Consider the following 17,528-nt stretch of genomic DNA (forward strand, 5'->3'; position numbering starts at 1 on the left):
AATTAAAATAAACTAAAACTTAATTGCTTCTGGTCGCAAAGCGGTGATGATCTTTTAATCATCCCATTAATCTAGCCCAGCCACTCTTTAGTATTCCATTCAGTATCTCACTGGCTCTTTTTTTTCTTTAAGAATAAACAATAAAACATATTTGTAGTAGTCATGTGGTATTAGAATTCTCTTGCTAACACTGGGTTTTGAAATAACTTCAAGATTGCGATTTCCCTAAAAATTATCTGGAAAATTAATGGAAGCATTTAGGGAATTGCATTTTGCATATTCCAATGTGAAGTGTATTTTAAACGTTAATTAGCTAAATTACTGGTATCACTCAGGAGATAAATAGTAATCACTTTAGAAACAATATGCAAAAGGAAGGCAGGTTTGCTTTCCCATCCTCTGACAACCTCAAATCAACAGTGTCAGGTCAGCAAATGTCTACTTCCCGGGTTTCTCTACAGCACATTCTCTTAGATATGCAGTCACGATGTGCACAAAGTATATTGCCCTCTAAGCTCATGTTATCTGTGGTGGTCAGAACCAGCTCTCCCTGTCTGTCCCTTTTGCCTACAAGGTGGGAATACCTCCTGAAGGAAGTGGTCCCAGTCAGCTGCTGTTCACTGGGATCCTACACTATGGGTAGCTCATAGAGAACCCATCAGGCAGAAAGATCAAAGATTTACCACAGTAACAAAGTCAATGCAAATACCGAAACTAGAGAAGCGAAGATTCCAGTAGTAGCAGAACAATTCACACACTGAACTTTCATTTCTATACATCACCCACCCTCAGATTTTTACTTGGGCTTATTTGCCCATTCCTGAAGAACACTAATGACTATTTCATGTTTGTTTTCTCTGGTGACAGAAGACATGGCCACCTAATTTGGAGGAAGAGGGTGCAAGCAAGAAAAAAAATTAATACTTGAATGAATGAGGACCTACATAATTCAAGAAATGGAGGATAGAGCAGATAAGACAGTCAGTGTTAGGTATGGGCAGGTCTCACCAGTATGCCCAGTGTATATCCCTGCGCTATGATACTCTGGTCATTTTCTGGGTTCACCTTAATTGAGGTTACCTAGTGTGTGTAAAGGGTTGGAGAACATATTGACGTTTGGAAACTTTTCCATCCCAATGTAGTTCTGGGTTAGTTTAGAACTGAGATAAATGTCCTCCACTTTTCAGACAGCTTTGAGGGTCAACTGATGTCATTTGACCAGTAAAATCATGCCAATAGTTTAATGATATCCAGTAGATTTGGTGTACCTTGGTGTTGGAGAGGATTCTGCTAATTGGGAAGCTATGCCAGCATAATCTCCATCTCTTTCCAACCAGAAGTCTTTTCTTTTTTTCCTTTTTTTTAATTTAATTTTTTTATTAGATAGTCTCTTCATTTACATTTCAAATGATAGCCCCTTTCCTACTTTCCTCTCTGAAAGTCCCCTATGTCCTCCCTCCTGCCCTGCTCCTCAACCCACCCACTCCCACTTCCTGGCACTGGCATTCCCCTGTACTGGGGCATATAAAGTTTGCAAAACCAAGGGGCCTTTCTTTCCAATGATGGCTGATTAGGCCATCCTCTGCTACATATGCAAGTAGAGATATGAGCTCTGGGGGGTATTGGTTAGTTCATTTTGTTGTTTCTCCTATAGGGTTGCAGACCCCTTTAGCTCCTTGGGTACTTTCTCTAGCTCCTCCATTGGGGACCCTGTGTTCCATCCAATAGATGATTGTGAGCATCCACTTCTGTATTTGCCAGGCACTGACACAGCCTCACAAGAGAGAGCTATATCAGGGTCCTGTCAGCAAAATCTTGCTGGCATACGCAACAGTGTCTAGGTTTGGTGGTTGTATATGGGATGGATCCCTGGATGGGGCAGTCTCTAGATGGTCCTTTCTTCTGTCTCAGCTCCAAACTTTGTCTCTGTAACTCCTTCCATGGGTATTTTGTCCCAGAAGTCGTAAAATGAGCCAGTCATGTATCCTCAGTAGACCTCCCAGTGCTTGCCTTGGGGCTGAGCTCCGGCTTCATGTCTTCAGGGGAGGAAGATCCTCTTCCAGGACTCCATTATGCAGTTGTAGCCAACTTCCCTGCAAAATGCATGCTGTGGCACCCGACATAAGAGGCTTCACCAGCTCCTTTCCTGGTATCCTCACAGAGGCCATGTGAACAACTAGCTGTTGTCTCTGGTGTCACATATCATCCAATAGATGAATCCGTTTCCATCCATGAAGTCAGATTTCAATTGATTAATATGGCTTTGGAGTTGTTGCAGGTCTCAGTTGTTATAAATGCAGTTGTTTTGAGCACTTTCCTGAACGTCTAGGCGAGCAGGGCACTACTGACCTATGGTAGGTACTAGTCCATATTGAAGACCCTGACAAGCCTGGAACATAGGTCAATTTTCTAAGACTGAGACTCCTTCAACATTATACGTCTTCAACCTTATAGGCAGACTCCTCCTCCTCCTCCTTCTTCTTGAGTCAATTATTGGCCACACATTCTCCTCTGAGAATTCCTGACAAGTGAGCTGGTGATGACTGTCTCCAAATCAGCCTTCCCTGCTTTTAAATAACTCTATAATAAGGACACACATCTTGTCACTGTCACAATGGTTGGACCCTGTCCTGTGTTCTACTTACAGAAGGATAAACCAGGGTAAGTATCTCACTTATCTCTAGACTGTCCACGAATGCTTTCCTGGCTACACAGGCCTAGATCTTTACAAAAGTAAAGACCAAAAAAGCTTCTCGTGAATGTCAGGAGGCTCGCTGGTCTCCACATCATTCCAGGTTCTCTATGTGCAAGCTGCCTGGGAAGACTCATTCATCTGCACAGCTGCAGTTAGGTGGACCTTCAGAGGATTCTGAGTAAAGGGAAAATGTGTGACCTTGGATGACAGCAATCACAGAGGCCACACCCCATTTCATGTGTGACTACTTCCTCCCTTATTGTTTTATATGGGACCACTGAGAGTGGCCAAGTGCATATAACATAAATGACACCCTACCAATCATATCAACTCTGGTGTGGGGACACTTCTGAGTATACTTTGAAAACAAAGAAGAGTTTGTCAAACACTGGAGATCAGGTAGCTATGCAAAGCCCCTTCCAGAAGATCATGTTTCACTCCTAGAGACGTCATGCAGTCAGTTCCCATGGGCAACAAAGGGCCTTTGATGTAAAGTGCAAGAATAAGGATATCAGAGCATCAAATGTCACTACTGAGGCCTTGATCTTCCTGCACTCTGAACCTTGCTGCTCACTGCCCAGCAAAGGCATCACAGAGGACTTGGCTGTCCTCTGTTCATTCAAAGGTGAGAGGTACCCTCCAGCAGGGAGATGTGTAAATCAGCCTGTTTCATCTGCTGGAGCAGGATGGTGGTGGTGGTGATGGTGTGGCAAACAAACTCCATCACAAAGGCTCTGATACAGAGACAGGATGTGTACATCTGTGTTTCCACAACCATGAACTGTAGCTAGGTGTAAGCTGTACTCTTCAGACAAACCTTTTAGGCCCGAGTCTCCACACCTTGCTTCCTTCTCACCTATAGTTACTGGTCTCTCAGTGAGATAGTGTCCTTAGTAGCAATTCACCTTGAGTTAATCTAACCCATTTGCTCTTCTTAAGTTGCTCCCATGCAGTTTAAAAATAATTCCCTTCTCCCCCCACCCCCACTTTCTATTCCACAGCCTTAGGTGTTGGCTATAGAAACCGTGGTTGGTACTATGTCCAATTTTCTGAGGAACCGCCAGACTGATTTCCAGAGTGGTTGTACAAGCTTGCAATCCCACCAACAATGGAGGAGTGTCCCTCTTTCTCCACATCCTCGCCAGCAACTGCTGTCACCTGAATTTTTGATCTTAGCCATTCTGACTGGTGTGAGGTGGAATCTCAGGGTTGTTTTGATTTGCATTTCCCTGATGATTAAGGATGTTGAACATTTTTTCAGGTGTTTCTCTGCCATTCGGTATTCCTCAGGTGAGAATTCTTTGTTCAGTTCTGAGCCCCATTTTTTAATGGGGTTATTTGACTTTCTGGAGTCCACCTTCTTGAGTTCTTTATATATATTGGATATTAGTCCCTTATTTGATTTAGGATAGGTGAAGATCCTTTCCCAATCTGTTGGTGGTTTTTTTGTCTTATTGATGGTGTCTTTAGCCTTGCAGAAGCTTTGTAGTTTCATGAGGTCGCACTTGTCAATTCTCGATCTTACAGCACAAGCCATTACTGTTCTATTCAGGAATTTTTCCCCTGTGCCCATATCTTCAAGGCTTTTCCCCACTTTCTCCTCTATAAGTTTCAGTGTCTCTGGTTTTATGTGAAGTTCCTTGATCCACTTAGACTTGACCTTAGTACAAGGAGATAGGAATGGATCGATTCGCATTCTTCTACATGTTAACAACCAGTTGTGCCAGCACCATTTGTTGAAAATGCTGTCTTTCTTCCACTGGATGTTTTTAGCTCCCTTGTCGAAGATCAAGTGACCATAGGTGTGTGGGTTCCGGAGGATCCAGCAATACCACTCCTGGGCATATATCCAGAAGATGTCCCAACCGGTAAAAAGGACACATGTTCCACTATGTTCATAGCAGCCCTATTTATAATAGCCAGAAGCTGGAAAGAACCCAGATGCCCCTCAACAGAGGAATGGATACAGAAATTATGGTACATTTACACAATGGAGTACTACTCAGCTATTAAAAAGAATGAATTTATGAAATTCCTAGCCAAATGGATGGACCTGGAGGGCATCATCTTGAGTGAAGTAACACAATCACAAAAGAACTCACACAATATGTATTCACTGATAAGTGGATATTAGCCCAAAACTTAGGATACCCAAGATTTAAGATACAATTTGCTAAACGCATGAAACTCAAGAAGAATGAAGACCAAAGTGTGGACACTGTGCACCTTCTTAGAATTGGGAACAAAACACCCAGGGAAGGAGTTACAGAGACAAAGTTCGTAGTGGTGATGAAAGGATGGACCATTTAGAGACTGCCGTATCCAGGGATCCATCCCATAATCAACTTCTAAACGCTGACACCATTGCATACACTAGCAAGATTTTGCTGAAAGGTCCCAAATATAACTGTCTCTTGTGAGACGATGCTGGGGCCTAGCAAACACAGGAGTGGATGTTCACAGTCAGCTATTGGATGTATCACAGGGCTCCCAATGGAGAAGCTAGAGAAAGTACCCAAGGAGCTAAAGGGATCTGCAACCCTATTGTTGGAACAACATGATGTACTAACCAGAACCCTGGAGCTCTTGTCTCTAGCTGCATATGTATCGAAAGATGGCCTAGTCAGCCATCAATGGAAAGAGAGGCCCATTGGACTCGCAAACTTTATATGCCCCAATATAGGGGAATGCCAGGGCCAAAAGAATGGGAATGGATGGGTAGGGAAGTGGGGGGCGCTATGGGGGACTTTTGGGATAGCATTGGAAACGTAATTGAGGAAAATATGTAATAAAAATATTAAAAAAAAAAAAGAAACCGTGGTTGGAAAACATTAAGTAGGAAATACTTGAAAGAATTCATGTGTTTAAATTATGTTCTGTTCTGAGTGGTGTAGTGAAGTCCTGTTTCATCTCCCTCAGTTCAACACAGGAGGTGAACCCTCTCCTGGTCCATCATGTCCACCAGTGAGCATTACCTTCCCATTAATTGCTTAGAAGTTGTCATGACCCTCCCACCCCCAACCCTGCTGACATTTCTTGTTGTACAGTTCTTTTACAGTAGCCTGAGCCTATACCACCTACTACAATGGCTAGGTTGGCACCTCCTTTCCCTCCATCAGGTAGGCACTGCATCATCTTACATCACCATGCATCATAGCAGGGGGATGAAGACAGCACAGAAGTCTATTACAGGAGAAATGGACCTACTTCACGTAGCTCACTACACTGTCACTGCTACATATACTTTGTGTCCATGTCATTGCTTATCTCTATAACTTATACCTTAACACAGGTAGACAAGCACAAGTAAACACTGAATATAGGATTCAATACATCCAAGGTTTTGATAACCACCTGGGGGCTTTGGAACACAACCAAAGAGCTTGAAGGTTCGGGAGATGTAAAAATGAAGACATGGCACTGTTTTACCACTAGTTCTGAGATGGCATGTGCTTTAAAAATCTTTGGGGAGTATGGGATTCCTCTTGTATTCAGATCCCCTTGTCTTTCAGAAAGTCTGCAGTGTCCTGACTGCCTGCTTGGCATCCATGCCCAGGTCCTCTTTTCCCATAGGGCTCTTATAACTGAGATGCTTCTAGCCCCCTCTCCCACTATGCTTCAGGGGAACTAATATCTTCCCTGTTCCTAAAGTGGAGGGTAGTAGCAGAGATCCGTTAGCATATGGTGTTCCCTATATCACTGTATGGTTTGATGAGCTCCTGTTCCAAGTTAGCTGAATCAGTCTGAAGAGACCTGAATTTTATGGCTGTTTCCTTGTCCACTAAACATTCATAAGAAAACATTTTGCTTCTAAGAGGCAATCTGTTGTGTAGCAAATACATCCAAGTCTGAAGTCTAGCAAAGCGGAGTTACTGGGGCCACCTTTTCTTCTCACTGCTGTTGGCAGAACAAGTCCTGTTACTTGTAGCCAATAGTAACCTATTAGACAGATATTTTACACTTTCTGGCTCTATGTTATTATTAAAAAAAAAACAAAATGTGAGAGGAACTGATGTGGAAAAGTGCATAAAAATACTTCAAATTCCATAATTATATGCACAAAGCAATGGGTATATATTTTAACTAAAATATTCTGGCATATGTGGCAAGGCAGTTTGAAGGCTATTGCTACAGTCTTGGCATTTTCATGGGAATCTGGGAAGCAGTAATGGAGAAAGTGGACCCATGGAAAAGGTTAGATGTTTCTGGGTGACAATGAGACTTTAATAATTTTGGATATCTGTTACATGGGTATTATTTAGAACAATGTTGATCTAGACTATGTAAGTTGAGGAGACTGGTCCGTGAGAAGACTCAACTTACTCCTCTGAATCTTATGGTTTTTCTGCACAATGTCTTGTCCACGTGAGCAAGGCATAGAGGCTCTTGTTTTGTTTTGTTTTCTTTTGTTTTGTTTTTTTGAGACAGGGTTTCTCTGTATAGCCCTGGCTGTCCTGGAACTCACTTTGTAGACTAGGCTGGCCTCGAACTCAGAAATCTGCCTGCCTCTGCCTCCCAAGTGCTGGGATTAAAGGCGTGCACCACCAGTGCCTGGCGGTATAGAGGCTCTTATCTGTAGAAATGTACCCTGAGTCCATGAGGCACAAAAGGCACCATTCAGAAGTATTTCTATAGAGGTGATGAATTAGCTAATGCATGCAGGAAAATGAGCCCACAGCTGCCACAGGGAAGAAGAATGAATGATATCAGCATTGTATCATGTATATCACCTAGACTTAACATAGTGAAACTTGGGTTGGCACAAGATCCAAGGCAGTATACATAAAGCTGGAGAAAGAAGAAAAAGCAGAGGTGGGACATGCATGAAATAAATGTAGCTTTGTTAACCATCAAAGGAGACTGGCACTTACTGTGTTTTATATATACTACTTATGAGGTCCCTCCTATAATTTCATTCTGTATCTAGGGAGGCGGTATGTCTTATTAGAACAGGGCATATAGCATAGGAACTCTTAGGCTACACCACTATAATTTAATTTCTAGGTTGCTGTGAAAAATCCATAGAGTCCTTATGTGCAGAGAAGCAGAAAGGAAATCAATGTTGCCTTCTCTGCACATTTAAAAGTTAAGTGTGGTGTGTGGAATGCAGGTGGCCTGGCATAAAGTATGTATGGGCTTCTAGGGTAGTCTGTGATGGATCTATGTTAGAACGCATTGTTTTCAGGAATCATGCTATCGTTTGGAGAACGACTGTGATCAAGTCACTGAAAGGGGAAGAGGATGTCTAGAGTTGAGTTTGCCTGAAAATCGGAAAAGCATCCAACCCTTCTTCTGTCTACCTGTTTCTCAGAAGGAATACAGAAATTCAGGGACTGTAAGTCACTTCCGGGGTAGGTTATTGCTGAAAATGTCTTCAGGGTCTTTCCTAAGTTTCTAGAACAGAGTATTAAGTTAAAATGGAGCCTTCAGACTCTCCAAAGTTTCTGGGTCATCTTCACTCTTTTCCTCACGAACTGTGAAAGACCTGTACAAGCTCAGTACTTGATGATGATAGTGTTTTCTTCAGAATTTGTCTCCTTTCTTTCAACCTTAATCTCCTCTTTTCTCCTCTCTCTCTCTCTCTCTCTCTCTCTCTCTCTCTCTCTCTCTCTCTCTCGATCTCCTCTCTTCTCTTCTCTTCTCTTCTCTTCTCTTCTCTTCTCTTCTCTTCTCTTCTCTTCTCTTCTCTTCTCTTCTCTTCTCTTCTCTTCTCTTCTCCTCTCCTCTCCTCTCCTCTCCTCTCCTCTCCTCTCCTCTCCTCTCCTCTCCTCTCCTCTCCTCTCCTCTTCTCTTCTCTTCTCTTCTCTCTCTCTCTCTCTCTCTCTCTCTCTCTCTCTCTCTCTCTCTCCCTTCCCCTCCCTCCTTCCTTGTCTGAACACTGTTAACCTCTGGAGAATAGATGTCGAGGCTGTGATGGTTCCAGTTCCTTAGTTACCTTTATCCTCCTTTAGAGAATGACACTTCTGAACATACATAAGGACTTGCTATCCTTTGTGAGGGGAAGGTCTCCTTTTTACCAACACTACAGACACAAATATCTATCGGACTGGATAACTCACAGTGCTCATAAGCTTCCCTCCAGCACCAAGTTCCATGATTGAGCTTCCTCTTATTCTCAGCATATCTCTTGGTTGTCTGTCACTGGTCCTCAGGAAGTTTGTATTCACCTGACAATGCTGTCCCAGGTCCCTGGACTGAAGCTCTGTAGAGCAGTACCAGATGGGTACCATCCATGTGTCTCCAAAGCAGAATCTGTGCTGTTGTTGTCAGAGCAAAGTAGCCCCAAAGTCCCCTCCGTACAAGGGACATCTCAAAGTAGCCTTCTGGTGGCAAGGGCTATCTGTATAGATGATTTCTAGGTAGGTACAAGTTATCACATCTAGTAGGTGCTTGAGGAAGGAGAGACAATGTCAATGCTGTGGACTTTCCCTCCAATGTCATACTCTATAAAAAGTGAGACAGCAGGTTGGTGCCTTAGCTCTAAGATGCTATTGAGGATCAGGAGCCAATTCCCCCACACCATGAATGATGGCCTCAGGGGAAAATCTCAGTTTCTATGGACGTCTGGATGTTGGGACATTTAGTGATCTAAGAGATGTCACGTGTAATGAATTATCAGGGCTGCTCAGTGCTCAGTAATGGCTTGGCACAGCCCAGAGCCCATGTGCAGGTTGGCAGCCAAATGACAGGTAAATAAACAGAATCTTTTCATGCTGGAAATGAAGCAATTGCTTTTTGTTTCTGTGATCACTCTCTTAGTGTTATCACCAGACTAGTCATGAACCCAGTACCTTGGCAAGGAGACAGACCTTGTCTGATGCATTGCCTCATTTATTTTCTGTCATTCTCTAGCAGGGAACATCCTATGAAGAGGCCCATATTTACGACAACAGAAACCATAATGCCTCCTTCCTTATCTGCTCAGTGGACACACATTTAAATTCATGGATGATTTATTTGCTGTCTTCAAGAACAGAGAAGCAATTCAGACACATTGCTGTATCACATTCTCCTTTGGGCCATTAAATATGAGAGGAGAAGCCATTAAGTGTCTTAAAATATTGCACATGCAGGTGATACGGAGCAGGTTATAGCTGTCTCCAAGCCTACTGCTCTGCAGCGTGCAAACTCCTCCCACAGCAGCCGGTGAGTCCTGCAGTGGAAGGAGATTCAGCCCTTTCCTCACAGTAAATATGAATGCAGATATGAACCTAGATGCAAGAGCCTGTGACAGACAGCTTTCCTTATTAATGGAGGCCCTGCTCAGCACGGATGACTGCTCTGACGTGGTGACTTAGATGAAAACCATTCACCTCTCACAGTTCTCTTTCCTGAAATAAATCCTTATTTACACTCCATCCCCTAGGTGTCAGATATTGCCCCAAAGCTGATAGTGAGAAGCGTGTGAGTCCCACAACATACTCACCCCGGTTCTCTGAACTTCCATGAAAGTTGCTCTTTGGAATGCCTTCTCCCACACGGCCAGCTCACTGCCCAACTCCACACTGAAGATATGGCTCTTCCCATGGTTGGCCAGGACGCTGAAGCAGTATGACCTGGGGTCTTCACAGTCAAAATCTTGGAGACCAAGATACAGGTTTGCCTGCAGCCAATAGTTATCTGATAGCCAGAACTGAAAAACAAAAACAAAACCCAAAACAGTATATATTGGAAATAGGGTAGGAATGGAGGGTTGAGTCCAGACTACAGAACCCAACCCAACCCACTCTTTGAGAAAAGGGTTGCATTTGACTGGTCTGGTAGAGGTAGCCTCTTCCTCACAGCCACCAAATGGGGCAAGTGCTTTAAAAATGTTTTCAGAACAATAGCCAAAGCAATAAAATACAGAGGAAAGTACTGGACACAGCCTGATGATCCATCATAGACTCACCCAGCTGGCCACACCTAATAACAGGCAGCCATATCCTCGGAATGTGTCTCTGATGTGCTTGTTTAGACACGGCTCCATTGAGATTCTGCATGTCAAGGTCAGCTAGAGGGACCTGAATGTCACCAGTTGTCCCTACTTCCAGATGAGGGGTATAAGCAGGCAACAGGGACTACTAAAGGGGACTTCTGGAACAGTCTGTCCCACCCCCAATACAGATATAAAAGTGACCCACAAAAATATTGTATATGAGGTATGCCCAGGCATTGATCATTGGAGGCTAGCCTTTCCTCACAAAATCTCTGATAACTACTTTTTAAATGTTATCATAAAGATCAAAACCGTAGAGACTCTTGTTTAGCATAAACCCAACAAACTGAGAAAAGCACATGGGAAGTTCTTGCCGACACTGGCTCTTCAGAGGGGCTGGCCCTCGTGTTTCTAAGGAGAAGCTCAAGCCCGGGGCTGCAGAATGTTATAACTGCTGAGTTGTCAGGGGAATTGTTATTCAGTGATATCTCTCTACTGGAGAGACAAAAGTGCACCCTTATTCTTTCTCCTTTTTAGCCATAAATTGTAGGGAGTGAGTTCACATCTGAATGAATAACCTTAACTAGAGGGGGGAACAAGGAAGAGATGGTCCTTAGAGAAGAAACTAAGCCAAGCGGTATAAATGGAGACCACGATCATCCTTATTAATGGACTCATCATAGCAACTGTGCTTATATTGTCATGCGAACAGTACTAAGATGACAGTAACTCTGATCACAAAGACATAACACATCTAGCTTGATAGCTAATAACTCTAAATAATGGGTGCAATAAAATGTAATTTATTTTTTGAAGGATTGTTTCTGAATAGACTATAAAGTACAGAGCGGTAATTCACAGATCTGGCCACACAGCAGCACTCCAAGGAACATTTATGTAAAGTGAACTCAGATGTCTGAGTCACATCTCACGCCATGTAAAATTAGATCCTTTGCTTTTGGTCCAGATGACTACCATGCAGAGAAGGTTGAGAATCTCCTCAGTGCACTGTCCAGGTCTTGAAGAGCTGGAGACTGTGGTTCATGACACAGGGGACATGAAGGATGTGGTGCTGGCACACCTAGCAAGCTTTTCCCTGTGTCAGGGGCCTGCCATCATACCAGTACTTGGTTGGCAGGGGCAGGAGGGTTAGTCCAAAGCCACCCTCAACTGCAGAAGGAATTTGAGCCCAGTCTGGGATGCATAAGGATCCATTAAAATACAAAACACAACCAAACAAGACCAACCAACCAAACGAACAAAAGATACAAAAAGCTTCTAACAACATAACTAAAAGAATTCCCTCTAAAACTGAGACCCCTGGAGTTCAGTGAAGTCCTATGTGTCCCAGGGCCTCACCTTGGTTCCTATGTATATATGGATTCCCATTCATTACTCCCAGCATGTCAGTACAGCAGTAGAAACAGACAGGACTTACAAGGTTCATTCCAGCTAAGCCCGTGTCCCTTACACTGAGTCTTTGTCAGTGATGACACCTTCCCAGTTGGGGAAACTGACTTACTGGCTATGGACCCATTATATCAGAACTAATTAAATACCTTGGACAATTCTGACAGCATCATGTGACTGCTGTGGTTAACCTTCCCTTGTCATCTTTGAAACCTTCCTCTAATTGGATAGAATTGCCTTACTTGTTTGTTTGTTTGTTTGTTTTTTGGCCTGTCCAGTTCAGGTCTGACTTTGATTACTAAAATAATTCTCAACAGGTGTAAGATGTTGGACTGGGATGTAAGAGTGCTTGCTGCACAAGCATGAGGACCTGAGTTCAAATCCCCCACACCTGTAGAAATGCCAGGATGACCCTGTGTATCAGGAATCCCAACACAGAGCGGAGTGCTGGTGCTTGCTGTCAGTCTACCTCCAGGATCAGTGAGAGACCCTGTGTCAACTGAATGAGGTGGAAAGAACGGGACACCTAGCGTCTTCTCTTTGCTTCTGCATATTCAAGGATATTGGGTATTTATACACACACACACACACACACACACACACACACACACCACTGCTGCTGCTGCTGCCACCATCCACCCACTCATCTATCCATCCTTCCATCCCAATACCCACCCATCCTTTCATCAGTCAGCCACCACCCATCTGTCCACGTCAATAAGCAATAGTATAGCAACATCACTGGACTGGAGAACAAGAAAGGCTCATCTTACTATCTCAAAATATCCCCCAGTGAACACATTGTTCCTCCCTCTCTGAAGGGCATCCTATCTCTATGAAGCATCTAAATGCCAAGGATTCCTACCTTGTGAACTTTAAACAGCACCTCACAGAGGTTATAGGCACGTTCTGCTCGTCCCCAGTCCAGTGTGCTTACCTGTGGGTAAGCAAATAGAGACATTTGTGTCAGAGAGAAAGCTGCTTCAGCCAAGAACTCAAGCACTTCTACCATGGACTGATCCCACACGTCTTGACTTAGATGCCCAACTTCCCTTGCTCTGGGTGGTAGCAGACCTTTTAGTCTGTTGTGGGTTCGAATTCTGTTTCCTCCTCTAGTGTACCACATGAATACATGAACACAAAGAATAATACTTTAAGACACACACTGGTAATATGAGAACTTTATACTCCTGGGGATAATTTCAATTTAAATGCAGATTTAATTCAATTAAATTTTAGTTTAAATGCAGCAAATGTAATATGATTATGAATGTGGATGGATTAGTGTGACAGTCAAGCAGACACACTGGTGACCCGTCCTCTGATCCTCAGTACTAAACTCCCTAGATGTTTCTGCTTCAGAAATGAATGGAAAATTTACCGAATCAATTTACTTGAATATGTTTTTTTGGTTGGTTTGGCATATCGTATCTCATAACTATTAACTTTTGAGTGATGTGTTATGATTTGTACACTCACATATATGATTTCAAAGTTAAAATGTTTCTGGTTTTAAAAAAAAGTGTAGAATTCTCAGCAGTGTCATATCTTCTGTTGATCATACACTTAGTCTTTCAGGCTGTAAACTTGAACAGGGTTTTTCTATGTTGCCTTTGAGACACTGAATCCACAGGGATTTAATCATCTGGTGGCTTCCTAGCAATTGTCCCATCACACATAATGCCACCAAAGTCTTTAGGTGCCAATCCACTGAGGCCGGACCACTAGCCAAGAGTGTGTTTGACATGAAACCAACATTGATGCTTGACCATTTAACTGATCATTGCTCCAGAGCCAGCTCTCTGCTACTGGAATTAAACAACATAATACTGGCCAAGTAAACCTTGATTGAAAGCAAGAAGGATCAAAGTGCTAATGTAAGCTTGGGTTTGGAACAATTAGGTTTCAGTGGCTTCTGCAATCAGCAGATGGTGGTCCTTGCTGCATGTTTCCAACTCAAAATGTCTAAGACTTCTGTACCCTTCTCGTATGCCAAAGTGCTCAGAGTTGCAAGAGAGCACTGCCCTAACTCAAAGACAATGCTCAATGAACCAGAAGCTGCTCCTATCCTCTTGCTCTATAGTCCAATGTGCTTGGGCAAAGGATATGCAGATGCCCCTCAGGGTAGAGCCCTGTGCCTACTAGTATTACTGGACCAAAATAAATCACACATGGGTGGGTGCCATGTTCAACCTTCCCATTAGAGAAGTGCTGATTATTATAAGAGAATTAAAAAAAAAAAAAGATTAGACACACTATTCAGAGACATGCTCCCTTAAGATCTCATGTTTAAATATGCATCATGCATATTCATAATTTTGCCTTTTCAAAATGTAGTTTGTAAAAGAAGCATTTTTCCCATGTCATTTTTTTTTCTCCCTCAGAAACAAAATGTGAATTGTAACTCAGAACTTCAGTGTGTAGATTCATCATTTTTGTAAGCCTGACCTTTGCGCCGGACATTTTAGATTGTGGTTATATTCTAATCATTCTAACAGTGCCATGATTATTACATTGAGGACATTACATTCGGGTAGCCTGTTGTAACAAATGCATCTACTTTATTACCTTGCCATCTGTATAGAGCAGAACAGCCTGCCTTCTATGTTCTAAGGTAAGGGTGGCAGAGGTGTAGCCTGCCTTCTATGTTCTAAGGTAAGGGTGGCAGAGGTGTAGCCTGCCTTCTATGTTCTAAGGTAAGGGTGGCAGAGGCAGTGCTTCTTTCTGTTGGCAAACTGCACGCCTTCTGGTGCTATAGTTAAGGCGTTTTCTGAGTATCTGAGTTCCTTCTGTCTAATGTTCCTGCCAGGAGGTCACGTCTACCCAGAGGGGATGACCCCATCTCCACTCTAGGCTCTGAGATGCTGAAAGTGACTGATGCCCCCATCTTGCATTCTGAATAACTCATGGCTTGCCCCTCATCCTCTCAGTCACTGTGATGATTCAGGGAAAAGACCTTGTCCAGAGACAGCAATGAGATAGAAGGTGCTCAGGTCTCTGGGAGGAGACACTCCATCATTATAGACTTGGGGCAAATGTACCACCTGAGGATTGCTAAGAATCACAATGGGTGTCAAAGACTTTGGTTACTGACAGTGCCTGGACAGTGGTTCCTCTTTCATAATAACATGTCACAAAGATGCAAAGTGACCTGAGTGGGAACAGTCAGGAGGGACGTGGCTGCCCTCTATCTTGCATTTTTCTGCAAGTCTAAACTCTCTAAAACCAGACTGTTTAAAAAGCAACTCCTTCTCTTTGTCCCCTTTCCCCAGGCTGCCTGAACTCCATGTCTTCCTGGAGGCTTGTCAGAGACCCAGACCTGAATTTTCCCTCATATCTGGAAAAAAGACTTAGTAGCTGTCTACCCTAGTGCTCATCTTTCACTCACCTGACACTGCATCCCTGTCTGTGTTTGGTCACCTAGTGTACTCTGTTTGACTACCCAGCAGGCCCTGGGAGAGCACACAGACAACTTGCTCAGTGTGGAACTCATGTGCTGAGTGAAGCCCCACCCTGGAGCTGAGGCAGAGGAATCAGATTTGATAGCCTGCAGCCAGCCTGATTCTAGCCTGCACAGCAGCCTTTACCCACATGGCTGTGGTGTGGATACGTCTGATCCAGTAGAAAGGCAAACAGGAGACATTTTAGAGTTTCTCCTTACAGAAAATTATCAGCAAAATATTTGTCACATTCCATGGGTATCTTTTCATTTTTTTATTAGTTAAATTTATCTCTAAAACCCAACTGTGAATTCTGAACATAGCAATCTCTCAGGTACCTATCTTGATATCTACATAGCTGAAGTAAGAAACAGTTGACTTGAACAGCCATTTGACATATATTTACATATTCATAACCAGAATATAAATGCGGTGTTTGGAAGCCCAGGTCTGCCTGGTTAACAGTGTTGTGACAAAAGTGAAGGTCTGTGGAGCTCTGAAGTTCCCTGCCTTAGGGCTCAGGGTTGAAGCCTTGGAACAGCTACTGCGCCTCCCAAGCTCACCAAGACAGAGGTCCTTGGCCTTGTCTGTATTTCAGATGAAGTTCAGTGACCTTGGTTTTTATGTCTAAGTCGAATGACACTGGTGGGACAAGTGAGGTGGTCAGCTCAGCTTCTCCTGACACTGTGAACTGAGTCTCAGGTGACTCAGGATTAATCATCAGTGCCCACTGCTGGGGACCTACATGGCCACCCTTCTTGTCTGGCAGATTTGTGAGGAAACAGAGGGTCCCAAGCTCTATGAAGGAAAGAGGAAAACTGAAGGGAGAGAAAGGAGGGATTTTGAATAAAAACACTGAATTTATAGTAGCAGTTCCACATGGGAGCCATCCTCATCTGCAGACTTAAGTCCGTCCTTTCCAGATCAACTTCTACAAACGATAGACTATAACTGCCTAATTGACATTTGTAAAATTACCGCTTGTATTTCCTGCTGCAGGCACCAGAGCCTTCACCACATCATTTATACACCAGTGCTATGTGATGCTGTTAAAATGATTTCACAACCTTAAGTTTTTTTTTTAACACATTTTAATGGTGTTTGAAAACATGAAGAGATGAAGCATCACCTTTTAGATTCTCGTTTGCAAGTCAGAAATAAATATTCTATCAATGAGGTTGAGCAGAAAGAAGAGTGGGGCTTAGGGATGGTGAGGCTCATTTCATGCTGGACTCTGCTTCTTCCTCAGCAGGATACCTCAAGGTAAAGGCTGCTGGCCCCCATACCTCCCCTCCTCCCACCCTCTCCCTGGAGGAAGTCAGAAACAAACTGTCCTTGAATGAAGGACATTATGTTTTAGCTCTTCCTAAATTTTCCGTAGTAAGAATCTTTAGGTCCTTCTAGATTCCATTTCGAAATTCTGACATGTTGAGAACTACAGCGTAGTGAATATTTTGACTTTTCTGCCATGTCAAACTTTCCTAAATGCCTATAGCTGGCCCTTGAGATGAGGCCTGGTCGTACTGTAACTACAGCAGAAGCAAATGACAGTCGGGATGTATGCAGAGACACTGGATGCTCTGTAAGTAGTCATTTACTGCTTGTCTCTGATCCATGAACTGCAAACTTCATGCAAGATTAAATAAATAATAATATACTTATTACAACTTAAAGTTTAAGATTTGGGCAAACTGCAAACTGTTATTGAAAATTACCAGCAATGCCAAGATATAAATCCCAGGTCTAGGAAATACATATAAATATTTAGGTATAAATTCACTTACCATATTGTATGCATTGCTATGACAACAAAAAGCTGTTTAATATTAAAAGCATGGATTTTATCTTTTAAATTTTATGTGCTTCAGAGCCTTAAAATTCACTTATATAAGAAAGCTATCCTGTGTTCACCTTGGCCCGGTGAGATGTTCCAGTCAAGATTTATTATCTCTGACATACAACAGAGGAAAATTTGGGATAAGGAATGTAAATAAGTTGTCTCATGTTCCTGGCTGGTAAGCGGAACACTTATGAAGAAAACCTGTAGCTTCGAGTTATTAGCTTG

At 43.0% G+C, this 17,528-nt stretch overlaps 1 protein-coding gene across 2 annotated transcripts in view; it reads right to left on the reverse strand.

Annotated features, from left to right (window-relative positions):
- The window catches only part of Sntg2 (syntrophin gamma 2), a 206,478-nt gene that overhangs the window by 43,375 nt on the left and 145,575 nt on the right, over positions 1-17,528 (reverse strand). For both annotated transcript variants that reach the window (XM_021179140.2, XM_021179141.2), the window contains 2 exons: positions 12,889-12,960; positions 10,122-10,328 (listed from right to left, as the gene is read on the reverse strand). In XM_021179140.2, coding sequence (XP_021034799.1) covers positions 10,122-10,328; positions 12,889-12,960 — 279 coding nt within the window. The remainder of the gene's footprint in view (positions 1-10,121; positions 10,329-12,888; positions 12,961-17,528) is intronic.

This window comes from Mus caroli, unplaced genomic scaffold (assembly GCF_978045245.1).
Source record: "Mus caroli unplaced genomic scaffold, Mus_caroli_1 scaffold_14, whole genome shotgun sequence".
NCBI classification, from domain to species: domain Eukaryota; kingdom Metazoa; phylum Chordata; class Mammalia; order Rodentia; family Muridae; genus Mus; species Mus caroli.